A 19,254-nucleotide genomic window follows, 5' to 3' on the forward strand; every position below is an offset into this window, starting at 1 on the left:
TCATCATATGGAAATGGTTTTTTGGGACACAACCTATTTACAATGTGGCCTAGCAAATGGACCGCTTGGATCATCCTATGGTCTGGACAGTACACTCTCTTAGTGGGTTGGATTTTGGCACCAAGGAGGAGAATTTTGGGTGCCCATCAACAGTTCCGTTGTGGAGAGAGAGAGAGAGAGTGAAACGTGCATTGACATGATTGGGTGAGGACACACTACGTCATCAAAAAAAAAAATTTGGATTCAAGGTGGGTGAAGACACACTACGTCATCAAAAAAAAAAAAAAAATTTGATTCAAGGTGGGTGAGGAGGACACACTACGTCATCAAAAAAAAATTTTGATTCAAGGTGGGTGAGGACACACTACGTCATCCAAAAAAAGCCGGGGGGGGGGGGGGGGGGGATGTAACCTCCGTTTTGAGTTAGCCGTTAAAGCCTAACGTTTAGCGTTGGCGGCCGTTGGGTGCGGGGTTGAATATCAGCACCCTAAAATCAATTAATATAATATTATGGTTATTGGAGACCCCAACCCAGTTTCTATATCATTATTCAAAATTAAAAGACGATTTTTGCGTACAAGTGTGAATATGATTTAGGGAAAAATACGCTTAGACCCCCTTTGGTTTCTGACATGTTCAACTTAACCCCTAATGTTTAAAAAGTTACGAGTAGACCTCCTGTGGTTTCAATTTGTATAAGGTAGGCCCCCTCTTTTGAAACACAATCAATGCTAATGAAGACCCCATACACCCCTCCAAACCCCATACCTGAATCCAAATACTATTAAAAACACAGTGGGCCCACATTGTTTGGATGATTCAAAGCATTCATTTGATGGGCCCTGACATAGATAGGGTGTGCCTAAAAAATCAGCTCCATAGGATCATCCTAACCCTTAAATCTGTGGACCAACCATCAACTAAGAGGGTCTACCTTATACAAATTGAAACCACAGGGGGTTTAGTTGTAACTTTTTAAACATTAGGGGTTAAGCTGAATCAGCCCATACGAAGATCGTGATGGATGGGAGCCAATGTATAATGTGTTGCCCGACGGCCGACGTTACTCAAAAATGGTTTACGCCAAAATGAGTTGCCCTCACTAGAACGGACCCTCTTGTCATGTAAAGCCCATGTTTTATGTCAATCAACTGCTTTTTTTTTCTTTTTTTTTTTTTTTTTTTGGACATTAGTAAAGACGCCATGGACAAGGGTGGGGTGTGTTTGGATTGCTGGAATCAAGTATAGGACTCAGAATCGTAATTCCAATTCCACTGGAATCAAATTACCACCTCTGGGACGGGAAACAGATTTTTTTTTTTTTTAAAGAATGGTTGGGACAGGAAACAGATGACCGCACGAATTCCTCCATCTATTCGACCACGGTTCCAATCCACCACCTTATTCCCTTCATTTATGTGAACAAAAACCCAGAATCAGACAGAATCTGAATAGGATGTCAATTCCGATTCCTGATCCCAGCAACCCAAATACCCCAAGGAAAGTCTTTAAAAATACCACCTGAATTGGTGGTTTAATGTCTATTTCAAACAGACTCGTCCACAAAAATTGCTCATCGTCTATCCTAAACACGAATCAAGTATTTAAGTATGGCAGATAAATAACAAACAAAATTAAATAAACACAATTCAACTGATAATTTAAACTATGATCAATCATTTGGGTACAGAGACCAAAAAAAAAAAACTCTCTTCCCTTTCCTCGATCCAATATATTGTGATCACCTACATGCTTTCTTTACCCATCAGGATACTGGCATTTCGGTGAAGAATATACAAGAACAAAATTACAAAGGGCATAGAGGGCATGCTTCCGCCGCTCATCTCAGCAAATATTTGTACAGAGCTGTCTATATTTGTCATCTTGCGATGGAACCCAATCGATCGATCAGTCTTCTATGTTCATCACCTTGCCACGGAGCTTTCTTTCACTCAGTTCTTTAAGGGCTAATAAAGAACTATCCAACAAGCACTTACAGTCAAGTGAAGAGCATTTTGAGTTCCTCTATACGTGCAGTACGGACTTCTTGATCAGTTAGGGCCCCTGAAATCATCCGCTGCTTTCGGGCCTGCACAGCTTCCATTCTTTCCTCGACTGTTCCCTATTATCAAAATTGAAGGACATAATTAAAGCGATGTTAAAAAAAACCCACTAATGATATAACACTCAGCCAAATCAATTTAATTTTGCTGGGATTTAAACAGTGGGTTCAATCCCACTGTTTCAGAAAGCAAGTACTTCAATTTGCTGATCCAAATAGAACTCTAAATCAAAAGATTGATTTGAAGGTAGTTGGAATTGTTGCACATTTATGGGAACTGCGTCTTGCACATGAGGTAGGTGGGCCAAGCCAACTCAATTGTATTGGTTCAAATCTGCAATTATCATATTATAGCATAGTTTCCCAAGTTCACCCTAACATCACACTATCTGCAAATGATCTAGCAAACTACTTAGCTGGTTTAGACTCTCTTAGTTTCATAGGGAACCACAGACATGTAGGTCAAACTGACTGTGGATCAGGTCAATATTTTTTACACAAAGGATCAAAAGTTTAAATGCATTTGACTAGGCCTAGCTCCAAACCTTAGTAACTAGCATGAAACAAGCATTGAAAAGATAAATAGTACAAGATAAGCTATTTTGGAACCCAAAGCCTTTAAGAATTGTGAGAATAAATGCTGGGGTACTCCTTAAATAGAGCATTCTTAGTCTTACAACTATGTGCTCAACCTTAATGACTACAACCAAATGGTGATCAAGGAACTCAAATCATATGAAGTAACAAGTTTAGTAAAAATGTACCTTGATAATGAACTGTTTGATTGACACTCTCTTAGTTTGACCAATACGATGAATGCGCATGACGGCTTGTTCCTCGACAGCTGGGTTCCACCATGGATCCTACCATAAAGACCAACATTGGAAAGACAACGTCATTAGCTAGCCATGTCAACACAGGCTTATAGAATGTTTGGAGATCACAGAGCATATTAGCACACCGTGTCAATCTGAGTTCACTTCTTTTATTTTTTAAATCATAAATTAGTGAAGACCATTCTTCATTAAGGTCACGTTTGGATACCTCATGTTTTTGTATTTGGATTTGAGTTTAACATCAATCATCCTCATGCTCATGTTGTACGAGAGAGAGAGAGAGAGAGAGAGAGAGAGAGAGAGAGAGAGAGAGAGAGAGAGAGAGAGAGAGAGAGGAGATGTCTTGTTGCTGCTGCAGCAAGGTCGAGGAGCAGCGAGGGTGAAGTTAATTGCCAAAAATATTGATTTCCAAATAATGTCTTGCAGAATAGATTTGAAAATCGGATTTTTTTTCACTGTTGTAGCTAATTTGGAAATCTAAAGATCTGATCCAGTTCCAAATCTCAACTGCAAATGTGAGAAATCCAAATCTAAATCTTGTGGGTATCCAAATGTGGCCTAAGGGAATTTAGAGTTACATTCCATTTCTTCTCATGCTAAATACCACAAATGAGAAGTTAGAAATTTGTTAACCTCTATCCATGATTTTTACTTGTTAACATGTGACCAGGAATAGGGATTCCATTCCATAAGTGAGAAGTTCAGAATTTTTTGCATTTACCAAGACAAAGGCATTTGATGCTGCAGTGAGATTTATTCCGACACCACCTGCCTTCAGTGACATTAACAACACCTATGGCATGAACGCCCAAGTTAAATAAACAAAGAGGGTAACATGCATTGCCTTTTGTTTTTGAAATGGTACATGCATTGCCTTATAAAAGTGAATTCACTCAACCAAAACTTCTATCACTCACCGAAATTTCACTATCCTCTGTAAATTGCTTGATAACTTTTTCCCTTTGTTGTAGGGTGAGAGTCCCATCCAGACGAACAAATGTAAAATTACTCCTGGAACCAGAAGCATTATACTCAAAGAATAAGAACAGCAACATTTCAAACCAAGAAAAATCCAGTTAGGAAACCAGTTAGAAATTTCAGGGAAATGAATGTCGAGGGATTAAGGGAAATGAAAGCATAGTAAATTTAAATGGAAAAACTGAAACCTCGAATTAGGCCAACGAAAGTTGGACTGGCTTTAGAGAATAGGATTAGTATTTGCAGTTTAGAGATCAAAGTATAGGGGCATATATATCTTCGTCTGAAGCATATTTAGAAGGAAAATTATTTGAGGACACCCACGAATGGCAGCATTCCCGAGACTGCCACTCCCAGCATGTGGGCAACCTACACAATCTGGCCCATATGCAGAGCATGTAGGGAGTGACAGTCCCATTGGCATCACCCTCCTTGGTGTCCTGCTAGCACTTCTCTATTTAGAACTCCATTCTAATGTATGTAACAATCAGATTCCACCTTTAAGAACTTTGCTATGTCAGACATGTTAGACTCGTACCGAAACATGTCAACATGGCTTTTAGGAGAAGAACCTAGTTTTTCACTTTTTTCATTGAATTTTTTATATAATATTTAATTTGTCCCCGTATACTTTAACCACAGGTAGAATTCAACATTTCCCTACCATATGTAATAATATATTTGCCATATCCTATATAACACTGAATGGGTCAGAGTATCTGGCTTTCAGAGGTCACTGTGGAATTCTACATATCCCTAATATATGTAATAATATATTTGCCATATCCTATATAACACTGAATGGGTCAGAGTATCTGACTTTCAGAGGTCACTGTGTGTCTCAGAGACACATCCAAGTGCACGTTACATCAATTGAAGGTTCTGAAGCAGAAGACATCTTCAAGCAAATTACCCCGTAACTACAAGGTGTTCCCAGATCCAACACAAATGCAAGAGGGAAAAAAAACAATAAAATGCATTAAAACAAGAACTCCGTCCATCAATAGATTAGTTATCTCCCAGTAAAAGAAGTTACCGAGAAAGAGGTATCTGCAGAAGGTCTAGAAAGGCAGTCCACTGGCTAAAAACGATGCTTTTAGAGCCTGATGAGCGAAGGTCTTCCAATTGCCTCAGAAGAGCAGAAACCTTGGAGGATTCCACCCAGTTCTTCTTAATATCAATTTGGAAGCGGCTATCAGTTGGAGCAGTAATAAGCTCTTGCTTGTTAATGGTTTTCCTATGAACAGGGGAAAGATCCTCTGAGGTTTATCCAGGTAAGCTAATTTTACAACCTATATATATATATATAAGAGAAATAATATGCCGTCCCCCTTTCCAGCATCCTCACCCCTTCTGCTTGTCGTTTCCTTAAAATGACTGCCATTTCAACCCCCTTTTGTTTGTCATTTCAGGAAAAGAAATTTAAAAAGGGAGTGGAATGATGGGAATGGAAGTAGCATTTCCCCAACAATAAAGGCTGGAAATGATATGAAATATAAGCAAGAGAAAAATGGAAAATACCTACAAACGGGACAAAGGCCAGACATAGCATTTCGCCAACTTGCCAAGAGGCATTCCCGGCACAAACGGTGAGCACAAGGTGTTAACACCGCATCCTCAAAAGCTTCTAGACAAATTGGACACTCTCCTTTTTCTCCTTTACGCAGCTCTTCCACTACCTCTTCAATATATGCCCTTGAAGGTCCATCAATGGATTCCCCATGTACAGCATCTTGACCACCTTTAAGGAAACGTTTTGCAAGCTTATTCAGATCCGAGAATTCTTGAGTATCGCCCCGACTGGATACATTGGAATTATCTATCACCAAACATTACTACAGTACAATATTTGAAATGGAGATGTACATGATATGAAGATCTATAAGATAATTGAAATCCAACAGTAGCCAAACTACATGAAAACAAATGCAATAACCTGGTTTCGCATGTGAAAACTATGAAGAAGTCAAAAGAAAACTATACATAAACTCAAGTCAACTCAACTAAGCCTTTGTCCCAAACTAGTTGGGGTAAAACTATAGAATCATACATATAAAAAAATGCACATGATTCCATGTCTTACTCTGCATGGAGCACTATGAGTTGGTCTATAAATAGCTTTAAATAAAACATATGACGGAAGCGGAAGCAAACCTCATTACAAGAAATGGATGATCACAACATTGGCGAAGACGTAAAAGCAACTCCAGAATGGAAGCATAATTATGAAGAACCCGTCCTTGCTCAACAAATTGGTCAAACTTGACCTGAAAAAAAAAACAGATTCTAGCACATTAAGAATATTGAAATCAAGAAAACTAGAAGATAAATTTTCATGAGCATTAATAAAGATTCCAGCACAGATTCTAAAGGATTTATTTAGCCGACCCCAACTAGTTTGGGACAAAGGCTTTGTTGAGTTGAGTTGAGTTGAGTTGAGTTGAGTTGAGTTGTATTAATACAGAACCTACCTTGGATCTTTTAAACAGAGCATCGTAGAAGTCCTTTTCAGCTTCTGTGAGCTCACAATAAACTACTTGAACGTCTGCTGGAGGGAGAACAAGAATCGGCCTACAAGAAACAAAAAGATAAATAAGGTAAAAGACAAAGGTGGTAAACATGCTTTCAATAGCAGGCATACCTTCCCTCTTTGTCTGTGCTGAATTTTGTTCTTCTTAGCATTATCGGCCTTAAGATGGATTGGACCAACTTTAAGCCACGTTCATCACCCTCCTCAAAAGGCTTTTGAATCAGCTTATTCCACCTTAAATAGGTCAAGGAAAAAAAAATCAATCAGAATTTCAATAGCATTCAGCCGATCACTGATAACCACATCCAGGGTGAAAGAACTTCAAATTCAACAGAAGTATTGGACCAAGAATCTTAATAATAACCACAAAAAAGAATAACAAGTATAAAGGCAAGTCACAAAATATCCAACACACTAATCAGTTCCATCAGTGATACAAAAATTATATCAACAGGTAAACAATTATGATTGATATTACAACAGGAAGACTCTAGAAAAAACCAAACTTGTAAACTGGAACTGCACAAGGTACCATGACTGAAGGTGGGAAAATGCAAGAGCGATGAGAAGAACAATGCAGATGCATCTCCTTTCCCTCTTTGGATAGAGATGAGAATAGGAGCAGTTGAAAGAGAAAGGAAAAAAAAGAAGAAGAACAACCAGTTTGGAATCCTTCACTTTTGTTTGTCAGGTCTATTTTTTCATTGAATATTGGATGCTGTTTGGCTTTGAAGTCCATTTTCGTAAGAAAGTGAGACTATTGAAGCTTCGGAAGTTCTTATTTCGAATTGAGGAGGTTTAAGTTGAAGTAGGAAAGTTGAATTATGACTAGTTTATAGTTAGAAACAGTTCAAGACAGAAAGTTGTATTTTTAAGAGGCTAGTTAAAATGTAAACATTGACTTAAAACTTTGATTACTCATGTATTATTTGCTTCTGTAGATTGGAGTTCAATTTCTAATTTTAGATTTCTTTAACTCAAAGAGCAGCACCCAATTAAATCAGCATTGGCGAACCCTTTGTTAATGCTCCCCAAAATGAACCAAGAGAGAACCTCAATAGAAATGTATGCTATACTGAAATTTTAAATAACAATCAAAATAAGTCAACATAATTATTATAAGAAAGAAGAAATTTCAAAATGCTGCGCCAGGGAAAATCATTCAGATGCACTAGAAGGAATGCAGTTCAAACTATAGGAAAAACATATAACATTTACGTGAGACAACTTAAAACATCCACAAATAGATCACATCTTCTTCTAAGAAACTAGCACTTAACGAGAATATATGCATATGGAGATTCAAAAGCATCTGAATATATACACAAAAAAAAAGGTGGCCCAGTGCACTAGGCTCCCGCCATTGCGGGGTCTGGGGAGGGCTAGATGTACGTAGCCTTACTGCTGCTTTGCAGAGAGGCTGTTTCCGTGACTCGAACCCGTGACCACCAGAATATATATACACATACATTAAATTACTTTTGCAATTAAAAAATATATATAAGCACAAACATATATGCATATATATGTGTGTGTTAACTAACTGTAGCAAAACTTACAGGCCCCAGTTGCTCCAAGGTTCCACCCTCAAAAATCGAAGGAGACTATAAATGTCCTCCAGGTTGTTCTGTCACAAACATAGCAATCATGATAAGTAAAAACATCAAGAAAATGGAACTCACAAGCTTAGAGAATCAATGAATCATTTATAACTGTTCTTAAAATAAAACTGTTCTTAGAATAATTTGCAATTAACTGTTGACTGTTCATAGTTAATGAGAAATGTATTACATTCAATGTTTATCTCATCACGGCATATGTGCATGTCAGACAATGAATTTCATTGTGGAAGCAAAACATTCAGGATTTGAGACAGTGTTACCTAGATGAGGAATGATAGACTGAAGGGTGCCCTTGCACAAACCAACAAGGGCACCCCCATTGGTCCATCTCAAGAAAGTGGCACAGAAAAATAAGGAAATGGGGTTGATAGATACAAAGTTAAATGAACAATAAATGCACTTTGTTGACAATGACCAATAGGGGCACCCTTGTAACTGGCTTTTTGCAAGGGTGCCCTTCAGTCTATCATTCCTCTACCTAGACATGATAGGGGTGCCAAGTGTTGTTTCCTCAAGAATTCAGTACTGCTTACTTTAAAATTCAAGACATGTGGACACTTCTATACAATAATAGATAAGTCAATGAGACAATGAGTAATATAAACTCTAATAGAAGATAATAAAATAAAATAAAGCAAAATTTTGAAAATATCAATTTAATTCTAATCATTGCCAATTTAAAAAAATCTAAACTAGGTAATAATCATTCAATTTTTGTGTCAACACCACTTTTTTAGCAGTTTCACCAAGACACGTCACCCACGCATGTCCAGAAGTGTCATGTCCTATCGAGAAGTGTCCATGTGTATATGCAGCGAAAGAACGAAAAGTATAGGTGTTCAGGTAACACAAATGAGACATGATCCCAGCGTAATATTATGTGACGAGGAAAAGCAGGTCTAATTCTAGGTTAAAGTCTGTCACAAATATCTCTGATATTTTCAAAATATAGATCCTGAGATTTTAAAAAATATAGCGATATTTTCATTTTATCATAAAATATCCCGATAATATAGCGATATTATCCCGATAATTTTATTTTATATTTTTTCTTAAATTTAATATTTTTATATATTTTTAAAATAATTTTAATTTTACCGTTTATTTCCCGATATAAACCCAAAAAATTTAATATATCCCAAGATTTTCCCTTGCCAAGAAATTCCCGAGAACGACATTTGTGACATAGGTTAAAGTTAGTAACATAGAACCACAATAATGTTTGCAATGTTAAAATGGATGCAGGCGTAAATATGAAAAGTACATGTATGAATTAATAAAATTGATAATTACCTATAAAGCCGACCCCAACTAGTTTGGGACAAAGGCTTAGTTGAGTTGAGTTGAGATAATTACCTATAAACTATGGGGAGATTAAGGTGACCTGACATAGATCTATAAGACAGAGGGAGAAAATGAGATAGAAAAAGGGAGGAAGGGCACGATAGCTGAAAGCCTTCAACTAACAGGCAACCAGAACCACAATGGTTGCACTAAATCACAACGTGGAGTCTAAAATTCTTCTAGTCAACTTGGGTGTGGTCTAACCTAGTCAATCAAAACTCAAACAACCCTAGCCAAGTCAACAAAAACATGACCAAGCCAATTATTGAATAGGCTGCCACTTGCCGACGCCTATTCATTAATCAAAATATCAAATATTAAAGTTAATGCAAAATTTTCTAAAGTTCAAAATGAAAAAATAAATGATTAATCATTTGATCATTTAAATGATTAATTGCATAAATGAAGAAACTAACTAACATCACTTTTCTTGTCAATAGAACATAACTACAAATACACATCAACATTACATATACACTAAGATGAAGTGTGACAAATAGATAAGTTTTCACTGAAATGTACAATTAATAACTTAAATAAAGTAACTAAATAATATAAACATACATATATATATATCTATATGAGAGAAGTGTTCCTGCACAGCTGCTCAGTCCCTAGAACTTCCTACATAAATCCAATTTATTGCTTCTGAATGAGCCCCTCTGCGTATATGTATATATGTACATATAGTATATACATAGGTACATGCACTAAACTCAGAGTGACTAGTGACTAATTCATGAATTGAAGAAAATGGGGCCTTTTAACTCAGTGGTAGAGTAACGCCATGGTAAGTCGTAAGTCGTCGGTTCAAATCCGATAAAGGGCTTTTTCACGAAGCTCCACTCTTAGTCTTCATTTTTCAGCGGAGAATAAAAATAGAGATATTTTTTTATTTGTAAGAAAAAAACCTGAGCAGCTGCTTCAAAAACTCATGTGGCCCCACATTTTTGGGGTGATCCAAAGCATCCATTTGGAAGGCCCTTCCATGGATAGGGTGTGTACCAAAAATGAGCCCTTTAGGATCATCCTAACCCTGCCATTTGTGGAGGGAAAAAATCGTCAAAAACAGTGTCTGTCCATTTTCCTCTCCACCTTTGATTGGGTTAGGATGATCCTATAGGGCTAATTTTTGGTACACACCCTATCCATGGAAGGGCCTTTCAAATGAATGCTTTGGATCACCCCAAAAATGTGGGCCACATGAGTTTTTGAAGGAGCTACTCAGATAAGCTATCTGAGCAGCTGAGCAGGAACACTACTCTCTCTCTCTCTCTCTCTCTCTCTCTCTCTCTCTATATATATATATATATATATATATATATATATATATATATATATTTATAGTTATAGTTATAGTTATTAGTATGTAAGTAAATACATACACTATAGAATTAAACGGTCAATTTAGCATTATAATTTGATCTAAGTATCAAATCAAATCAACTTCTTATTCATCTTGTTTTTCTTGATTCAATTTCTTCCTCCTTTTCTTGGAATTAATCAATTAAGAACAACTTAATTGATATTCAAAAAATTACAAAGAAAGAAAAATAGAGAATGGGGGAAATTAAAAGAAAACTTTAAATACGCATTTCATCCTCTTCCTATAATTAATCAATTAAGAAGTTATCCTCTTCTTACAATTAATCAATTAAGAAGTTAACAACTGTCACAGATGAATATTTTATTATTTTTCTGAATGGTACGGAGTCTTATCAACAAGAAAAAATGAAGCCTCAGACCGACGTGGTCAAAATCAAAGAAAACAGGGATACAAAGGAGCAAAGCAAAAAACTAAGACATTACAAAATATAACCACAAATGAATATTTATAATTCAATAAAAAATTAAAAATTAAAAAACATGATAGGGTCAAATGAACAAAAAGAAAAGAAACAAAAAAAATACAAAATAGAATATGTACTTCCCAAAAATGAGAAAAATGCTTCCCAGGTTTTTAGGAAGTGTCGCATTCCCACTTCCTAAGGCCACGTTTGGATTGCGGGAATTTTTCGAAAGAATGTGGAAAGGAAAAAGGTTTTAAAATTTCCTGCCTTTTTTTTACACATGAAAAAACATAACTTGAACCCCTATTCAATTTTTATTCAGAGGGGCCTTCAATTTATGATGATATCCCTCTAAATTAACCAATATCACATCATTTCCCTCTAAATTGAGGAAATTTAAAAAAAATCCCATAAGAAAAGTTTTTCAGGCAATCCAAAAATGGCCTAAACACGATTCCCTGGAAGTGTGTTTCCCACCTTCCGGGGGAGTTTTCGGTAACCTTGCATTCCACATCAAATTATAGTCAGCATTTCATGGCATCTCTATGTACTAATGAACTACAGTGAGGAGACGCCAATCTTAGTAATTTACATGCTGTTCCAATTCATCTCACTCCAATTCATAAGTTTAAAAAGTTTGAAGTTTAAACCATTAGCAATCACCACACCCTACACCATTACATTTTAGAGGGAATTAAAACTAACTCTAAAGTTATTTCTCAAAAAACAAGTAACTCTAAAGTTCAAACCATTAGCAATCATGACACCCTACACCATTACCTTTTAGAGGGAATTAAAACTAACTCTAAAGTCATTTCTCAAACAAAAAATAAAATAAAAAATTAACTCAAGTTCAAAATTCAAACCATTAGCAATCATTCCACCTTTAGATGGAATTGTACGATTTTTGTCAAAGAGGATTCAAGTCAAACAGTAAATCTTTTTTTTTTTTTTTTTGAGAAACAAAACTCTAAAGTTCGAACTACAGCATCACATTTGAATCATAAAGCATAGGTTGTAGCAATAATGCCAGATATTTCTAAGCGTGAGTCTGGTATATAAATAGTTGTCAATAATTTCTTAGCAGGAAATGAATAAGATCAAAAATCAAATTTCACTGAGGATTAAGGAGAAGAAACTAGCGAAAAATTCCATCATAAATGGAGTCATCCCAAGAGAAGTAAACCATGACAATTCAATATCATAGATCTGAGTATATCTTCACCTGAATAGGAGTACCAGTAAGACACCATCGACATTCCGCAGTTAGAGCAGTTGCAGCCATAGAAATTTGGCTTTTGGAGGATTTTATGGTATGAGCCTCATCAAGCACAACCCTGAACCACCGAACAGAATAAAGTCCACCATTGTCTTCCATGTTCTGAAAGCAAAAACGGGCAAATTAAAAAGAGAGGACCATGTAACCTTTTCTGTACTTAACCAGGATGCGGCACTTTCGACACATACAAGCGTGTCGAAGAAAGGGACATGTCTAATCTTTCTAAAAAATATTATTTATTGGAAGATTTCATTTTATTTGAATAACTAACAAAGTTTATCAATGTAAAACAGTCGGATATTTGTTTCCTTATTTTTTAGTACTTTATTTATCTGCATAGAATTGCCGCTGTACCAATTATCCTAGACCATGACTGGGCTCATATTCTGGAAAGAAGGATTGATAGTACAATGCCTCAGGCATGGTTTACATAAAAATACGCATAATTTCAAAAATACAAAGTTTCAAAGTTACCTCTGCTGAAAATTCCGATGCTAATACACCATAGGTTGTGAGAACAACATCATTCTCGGCTAGAAGTTTTGCATCCTTCGATCTGCTTTGTCCATAATGAACATAGACCGAAAGAGATCCAGCTTGGGCATGAGTTTCAATCTCCGCCTGTCATTCAATACACATAAAAAAAATTAAAAAAGCCTCGAATAATTAAGTAATGCACACTCAATCAGGTGAGGAAGTTTCCCCTTGCAATGACAATCAACCCATTATTAAAATAAGCTTCTAACAAAAATGACAATTTTGGCTAAGCTTCAGTTACAATACAATAATATCATAAGCATCAAAATTCTAAAATACAGCCATGACTTCATTATTTCACCTTCCACTGGCCTAGCAGTGTCATAGGGCAAACAATCAAGTTGCCACCACTAATAAATGGGTCCCTAGACTTCATCAGCTTAGTCAAACCAGATATGCTTGTTGACTTGTTCGAAGTGTTCGGAGACTGACTGAAATCGGTGCTAATTTCAGTATTTTTGCCAGAGACCTGACTGGCAGAGTACACATCTGATCCACCTCTGTCAGAATGAGCAAGCAGAAGAGCTATTGTCATAATGGTCTTCCCAAGACCCATTGCATCTGCCAAAATCTTCAATACATGTCCGTGTCAGAGTGCTGCAAAATAGTTATAAATACAAAGAAACACACTGGAGCAAGAATAAGAGCTTGTCACATACACCTCCCCTTGCCATTTGAAGAGCACTTGGAAATTCAGCTGTAGCATCCCCTGAAAATGCATTCAAATAGACTACAAGTCCTCTCCTGGAAACATAAGCAATTCCGTCAAATCACTTTAGTCAGAACAAATGGAAGGTATTGAATAATTATGAATACACTATTCAAAAAGGTTTGTAATTTCGACAAAAAATCGGTATAAATTTCGGTTTTGGTCCCCGCCGAAATCCGAAATTTCGGTATTTCAGCCGAAATTTAAAACCATGCTGTTCAACATACTTGTCTGCAAGATGATATGCATTCCAACATGGATGAAGAGTCGTCGCTGCCTCCTCTGAGCATTTTCCTTTCTCTAGTCGGATCATCCAATGAAGAGCTTGTTTTTGGTATGGCCGTAATTCACACTGCAGCGTACCAGGCGGTTCCATTTCCTAGAGAATGAAAGAAGTCTGAGATAGTAACCTTCACATTTTAACCCCACTTCTGTCTGACAAATGGCAGATTTTACCAAACTAGAAATTGAAGTTAAATATCAGAACAAGGAAAAGTAACAGGGGCTAAACACTCGAGGTCCTGTAAATATAATATGCAAGGTTTTCAGGTGGCAAATTACCTCAAGCTCAGAACCATCTGCAACACCCACAATGTTGTCTAGATCAGAATCTGAAATGGGCGCATCCTCATTTTCTACTTTCCCGCCATCAAGAGATTTCTGGTACTTCTCAACGGGCAACATTGGTACGTGAACTCCAGAACTATCCTGTTTGAATACCATTACCGACTATTATCAAATCTAAAGACAATAATCTAAATGAGTTTAGAACTTGTACATTGGGATCCAAGGGACGCTTCCTTGTATAAAGATTCTCTGGGGTAAATTCCGCCTAAACAAAAGATAAGCAAAAACAAGTTTGGGCGATGATGCGAATATAAATCTTTAGGAGCAGCAGTACTAAATCCATTGAGACAAAAGTACCACACGGTTGTTATCACAACAACTCCTTGTAAATTAAGGCCAAAGATGCTAAAAGAAATTCCTTAGCCTTGGGAAACAACTACTCTCATAGCATGTCAAGATAAAGCAAAAACATTGCCATCCTTAAAGAATCAGAATTGCTGTATTGATTTTTTATTTTTATTTTTTTAATGGTAGAATTGCTGTATGCCTGTATTGATATGTAAGGAAATTGCATGCATACCCCAAAATTGATACCTGTGATTCAAATGGCCAGACACAGTGATGGTTTTAAACTTCCACCAACACATGATGATTTTGGCCAACATGTGTCGAATTTCGTTGGGACCAAAGTCTGAGTGCAGAGTGAAGTCCGAAGTTTGATCACCCACATAGCCCAAAAACCTCATGTGTCCATAAAATATTAAAGCCCATTCCATGTTTCCATAAATAAGATGAGTAAATTGAAGAGAAAAGGAAATGGCATGATCATCAACTTTCAAAACATGTGAGATATTTATGCTTCGATGAACCTTATTGTTTGAAATATGAGAAGCATAGGCTGGGCATGTCACTAGGTGCTACATCCTCTTAAACCGCTATGAATGGTCATCTTACTTATGTGATAGTTTCCAACTATGTATTTGTGTATATTCCATAATTGTGAGAGTGGAAAGCAAGTGTGAGAAGTGTTGTGAGAAGCGGGAGGTCTAGAATGTTCAAATGAAAGAGGTTCGAAATACAAAATATGTGTAGTATCTTTGGCACCTCATGTTCAGCTGCTACTCTGAATATGAGATTTTTCTTTAGTTTTTCTGCATAATCTGGGATTAAAACAACCCTGTGGTTGCAACAGAAAGCAAGTTCCAATTGAATATGAGTATTGGATGACACGTACTAATATTTATCTTTGTGCCCACTTCATTTACCATATCATTTGTTGCTACATTCCAGATTTGGTAATATATGGCCATAAACATAACAAGCTGGGGATTTATGCATGCCCTTTGTAAGATGGAATTCATCTAAGCATACTGTTCAAGTGAACAATTTCTAGTGCTCACAGAAAGACAAAATAAGGATAATAGAAATTGAAAAGCAGTGAAATTTTCAAAAAGGTAACTAACAATTGAAAGAATGAAAATTGAACCAATCCCACACCATGGTAACTCACTTTCTTAAAAGGGTCACGCCCAAGCAATCTGAACAAAGTTGGAAGCGGCAGAACAGCTGAGTCCTCTGTGGAATTACGGACCGACTTCAGCGATGTTTGGTAGTGCTTGCGGAACATGGAACTGTTGATGTATATGCTGCATAGAATACAAAATGAGGAATCAGACAAAATTTCCATGACTAAAGGAAAAAGAATCTGTAAAAAACAAGGGAATGATGCAATGAGACGCAGTCAAAACTTATTAAACAGCTCTTTTCTACTCTCTCTTTTGGGATACCTAACGAAGTTTTTCCCAATCAATTACATACCCGTCTTCTCCCAGCTGCTCAGTACAAATTGAGTTTGATTCAAAAACCCTACTAACTAATTGCTACATATTTATCCTCTACGCAAATTTAAAAATTTATGCTCTACCCAGATTGCTATTATTAACAATTCCTTCGCTGCTGAAGAGTCCTCGGTCATCAGACAAATTGTCCCCAGTAGCATCAGCCTATCTGACCATATTGACATCATTCCCACCCATCTCCTCAGCACCCACTCCCTCCCTCACTTCAAAGACACCCAATGAGATCTTCCTCTCCATCTTCAAGCAGTCCCCATTACATCTGCGGCCGTCTAATGGACAGTTAAGAAAAAATTTAGGAGTGGTCCATGTTCAAGTCCTCCAATCCGATGGCTATAAATTATAATTGTTTGATAACTTTCATTTCAGGCTATTACAACTCCACTACGGACCCATCAAATGACAATCTACATCATACAAGAAATGTGGGTGTGCCAAATCAGAATGTGGCTTGCAACTCCCTTAGATAAGCGTATCTGAAAGTATTATTCCTCAAAACATAAATGCCAAGATTCAATTATATTTCAAACTTCAAAGAGGGAGCAGAACTCCCCTGTGTTTCCAACATAGCTCTACATGTTCTCAAACAAAACAGCTTTTATTAACTATTCACACAAGGCATACCTGACTGACAAAATAATAGTGTCCATGATGCCAAGAACAACAGGAGAGTATTTACAGAAACCCTCTATTATGACCTTCTTCGACTTCACAAGCGGCGAAAGGCATCGCGCCCACTCATTCGGAATGCGGCCAATCTACAAACAAAGAGCTTGATTAAAACTACTCAAAAACATACCAAAAAAAAAAAAAAACCAAAATGTGAAATTTCACCAACCTCTCCGGACTTTTCTGTGAAGAACCTCACAATCTCCGAACAGGCCGCCACTGGCCGCCCTCGTCCAGGAAATTTCGCAGCCGAAGGGGAATTCGAGCTCTTATCAGGAGGAAATGAAAAGTCCACTCGCTCACCGGTTTTAAGCCGCCTTCCCTTACACGTGGACAATCCAGCCATTTCAGAACTACCAATCAACCACCAATCACTACCTAACACAATCGAAGGATTGCTCTCAGATTGTGGAATTTCAAGAATTTCGGCCACGCCATTGCCCCCATTATGATCAAACATTTTGCTCTCAGATTCAACAATGTCATGCCTAGAATTCTGATCAAACGTTTCGCTCTCAGATTCAAGAATCTCAACAATGTTATTTTCCGGATTCTGATTAAACTTTGGTGCGACATCAGAATCCAAAGATTGAATACGATTTTTGTTGATCTCGAGTTTGGGAACCACAGTTCTCTTATTTGAATTTGGATTACGGATGGGTGGGGGTTTAGAAGGGGTGATCGAATTTCTCCTATTTGAATTAGGGATTTCCCTGACAGTGAAACTAGGCGTATCAAAGATGATATTGATGGCTGCAGTTACATTTTTGTTAGCCATGTGGAGGGCACGGATTATATCCATGTCGGAGAATTCTTCCCCGAGAACGGATCGGACGGATGATACCAGTTCGTCCATGACCTTAGTCCCCATCTACGATCCCAAAAAAAAAAAAAAAAAAAACCTAATTTTAGATGAGGGGAATCGGAATTTGAAGTGGAGAAATCTTACAAACCCTAGGTTTCACGGCTAGGGCAATAAAAAGAGGGTTTATGCTAGAATGCGCTGGGGTGTAAGTTAATGTAGATAAAGGAAGAAAATGAGCTTAAAGCTTGAGTTTATGAAACAATAAGAGACTATCATTTGAAATACAAACCCTAGGGCGGAGAAGAAGGGGGAAATGTACCTATCGTGAATATTTAGGGCGGAGGAGAAGCGAGGGTGGGTTGGAGGAGTGAGAGCGCGGGATTCGTCAAAACCCATCAGAGGATATATATAAAAGAATTTTTGCCGCGCGCGCCAAAAATGTATCTGTATGGAGGGAAATGATGAATTTCTTGCCTAGAAATATGATATCATGCCTCACAAGCGAACGCAATTGAATCACAAAAAGGAGCAGATTATAATCAGCTCCTTTTTAGCCCCGGGCCACCCTCTTTTACTCTTTGGACGAGATTTAATACCGCGGACAGCCAGTAACCAGTTAGTAAAACTGTAAAAGTATGTGAAATGACGAAAATACCCTCTCTCTCTCTCTCGTCTAGATTTCGGCAACCTAACAGAGCTTCTCGGATTTTATATGGTGAATAATGGCTGTGGATGAGGGTCTAGATTTCGGCAACCTAACAGAGCTTCTCGGATTTTATATGGTTAATAATGGCTGTGGATGAGGGTTTAAGAATCGATTTTAGGGTTATTTTCACCTTTTCTATGTATGGTGTTTGAGGTTGTGGTCCCGATCCTATGTCGTGTGATCTACAGTTTAAAGATCTGAGACTTTTTAGTGGACTAAACGATAAAGGCAATTGTGAAGGAGCTGTGCTTGTTGGACGTTTGATTGAGCTTGTTTAGGATTTGGGCGAGGCACAGGAGAGTTTAAGGATATTTCTGTAATTTTGAAAAACTTCACTTGCACGCTACCTGCTTACTACCTGCCCAGACGGTATTAAAGGTCGTCAAAGCTGTAGAGCAGGTGACCCAGGGAATTAAAAAGGGGCTAATATTCAGGTCCCTTTCAAGAACTTATGCCACTTTTGTTCGTCCTTTTTCCTAAACATGAGAGCACTTCTATTTGTTTCTATTTGGTTGCACTTCTATTTGTTTCTGTTTGGTTAGCTTCAGAAAGTGACATTTGTTACGTCAACAATTAGTTGACTGACGTTTAGTTGTCTGGGAAGTGACCCATCTCTCTATGTGATCAAATATGTTGGTCGAATTGGCAGCAAGAGCTAGGCGTGGGGTTCTCCCCTAGAATACCCTGAACGGATGATCCTTTGCCTCTGGATACGAGAAGATATCTTGTAGATTAGTGGTGTAAGCAGTCAATAGGGAGGAGACAAATATTTGATTTACCTATAATTTATCTTGCATAATAGTGACAAGTAGTGGTTGGTTGCCAACCTCCTAGAGCAGTGGGAGAGGATGCCATTACCAATATAGAAAGGGGAGAGAGAAGGAAGGCAGAGTTGAGCAAAAGAGAAAAAGCATAATTTTCCAAGCCAAATTCCTCTCTTTTAAATTTTTGCGAAAGTACGAGG

At 37.4% G+C, this 19,254-nt stretch overlaps 1 protein-coding gene across 2 annotated transcripts; it reads right to left on the reverse strand.

The window, feature by feature from the left end:
* Positions 1–1,634: 1,634 nt before the first annotated feature.
* Positions 1,635–18,249, reverse strand: RAD5 (DNA/RNA helicase protein). Of its 2 annotated transcripts, none has more exons than XM_077379768.1 (21): positions 17,343–18,249; positions 16,949–17,243; positions 16,735–16,868; positions 15,765–15,900; positions 14,466–14,519; positions 14,249–14,395; positions 13,915–14,066; positions 13,638–13,722; positions 13,280–13,549; positions 12,916–13,062; positions 12,388–12,543; positions 7,966–8,033; positions 6,518–6,640; positions 6,348–6,447; positions 6,031–6,143; positions 5,398–5,676; positions 4,913–5,113; positions 3,816–3,909; positions 3,620–3,691; positions 2,827–2,925; positions 1,635–2,122 (listed from the first exon to the last, which is right to left on the reverse strand). In XM_077379768.1, the coding sequence occupies exons 1-21, from the start codon at positions 17,648–17,650 to the stop codon at positions 2,000–2,002; spliced, it is 3,156 nt and encodes a 1,051-aa protein (XP_077235883.1). In that variant the 5' UTR covers positions 17,651–18,249; the 3' UTR covers positions 1,635–1,999. The 2 variants fall into 2 exon arrangements, with proteins under 2 accessions (XP_077235883.1, XP_077235884.1); XM_077379769.1 differs by having other exon boundaries at positions 16,949–17,179; positions 17,315–18,249.
* Positions 18,250–19,254: the final 1,005 nt, after the last annotated feature.

Source organism: Tasmannia lanceolata, unplaced genomic scaffold (genome assembly GCF_043159265.1).
Source record: "Tasmannia lanceolata isolate RefF3 unplaced genomic scaffold, GAP_Taslan_0.1 ptg000005l, whole genome shotgun sequence".
NCBI lineage: Eukaryota > Viridiplantae > Streptophyta > Magnoliopsida > Canellales > Winteraceae > Tasmannia > Tasmannia lanceolata.

What these genes read in the sequence shown, in the direction of transcription:
- RAD5 (XM_077379768.1), bottom strand. Translation starts at nt 17,650, where the DNA reads ATGGGGACTAAGGTCATGGACGAACTGGTATCATCCGTCCGATCCGTT. An exon ending in TCACAGAAAAGTCCGGAGAG is followed by an intron (nt 16,869 to 16,948) that starts GTTGGTGAAATT and finishes CTTTGTTTGTAG; the next exon opens with ATTGGCCGCATTCCGAATGA. An exon ending in CAGAGGATAGTGAAATTTCG is followed by an intron (nt 3,692 to 3,815) that starts GTGAGTGATAGA and finishes TTCATGCCATAG; the next exon opens with GTGTTGTTAATGTCACTGAA.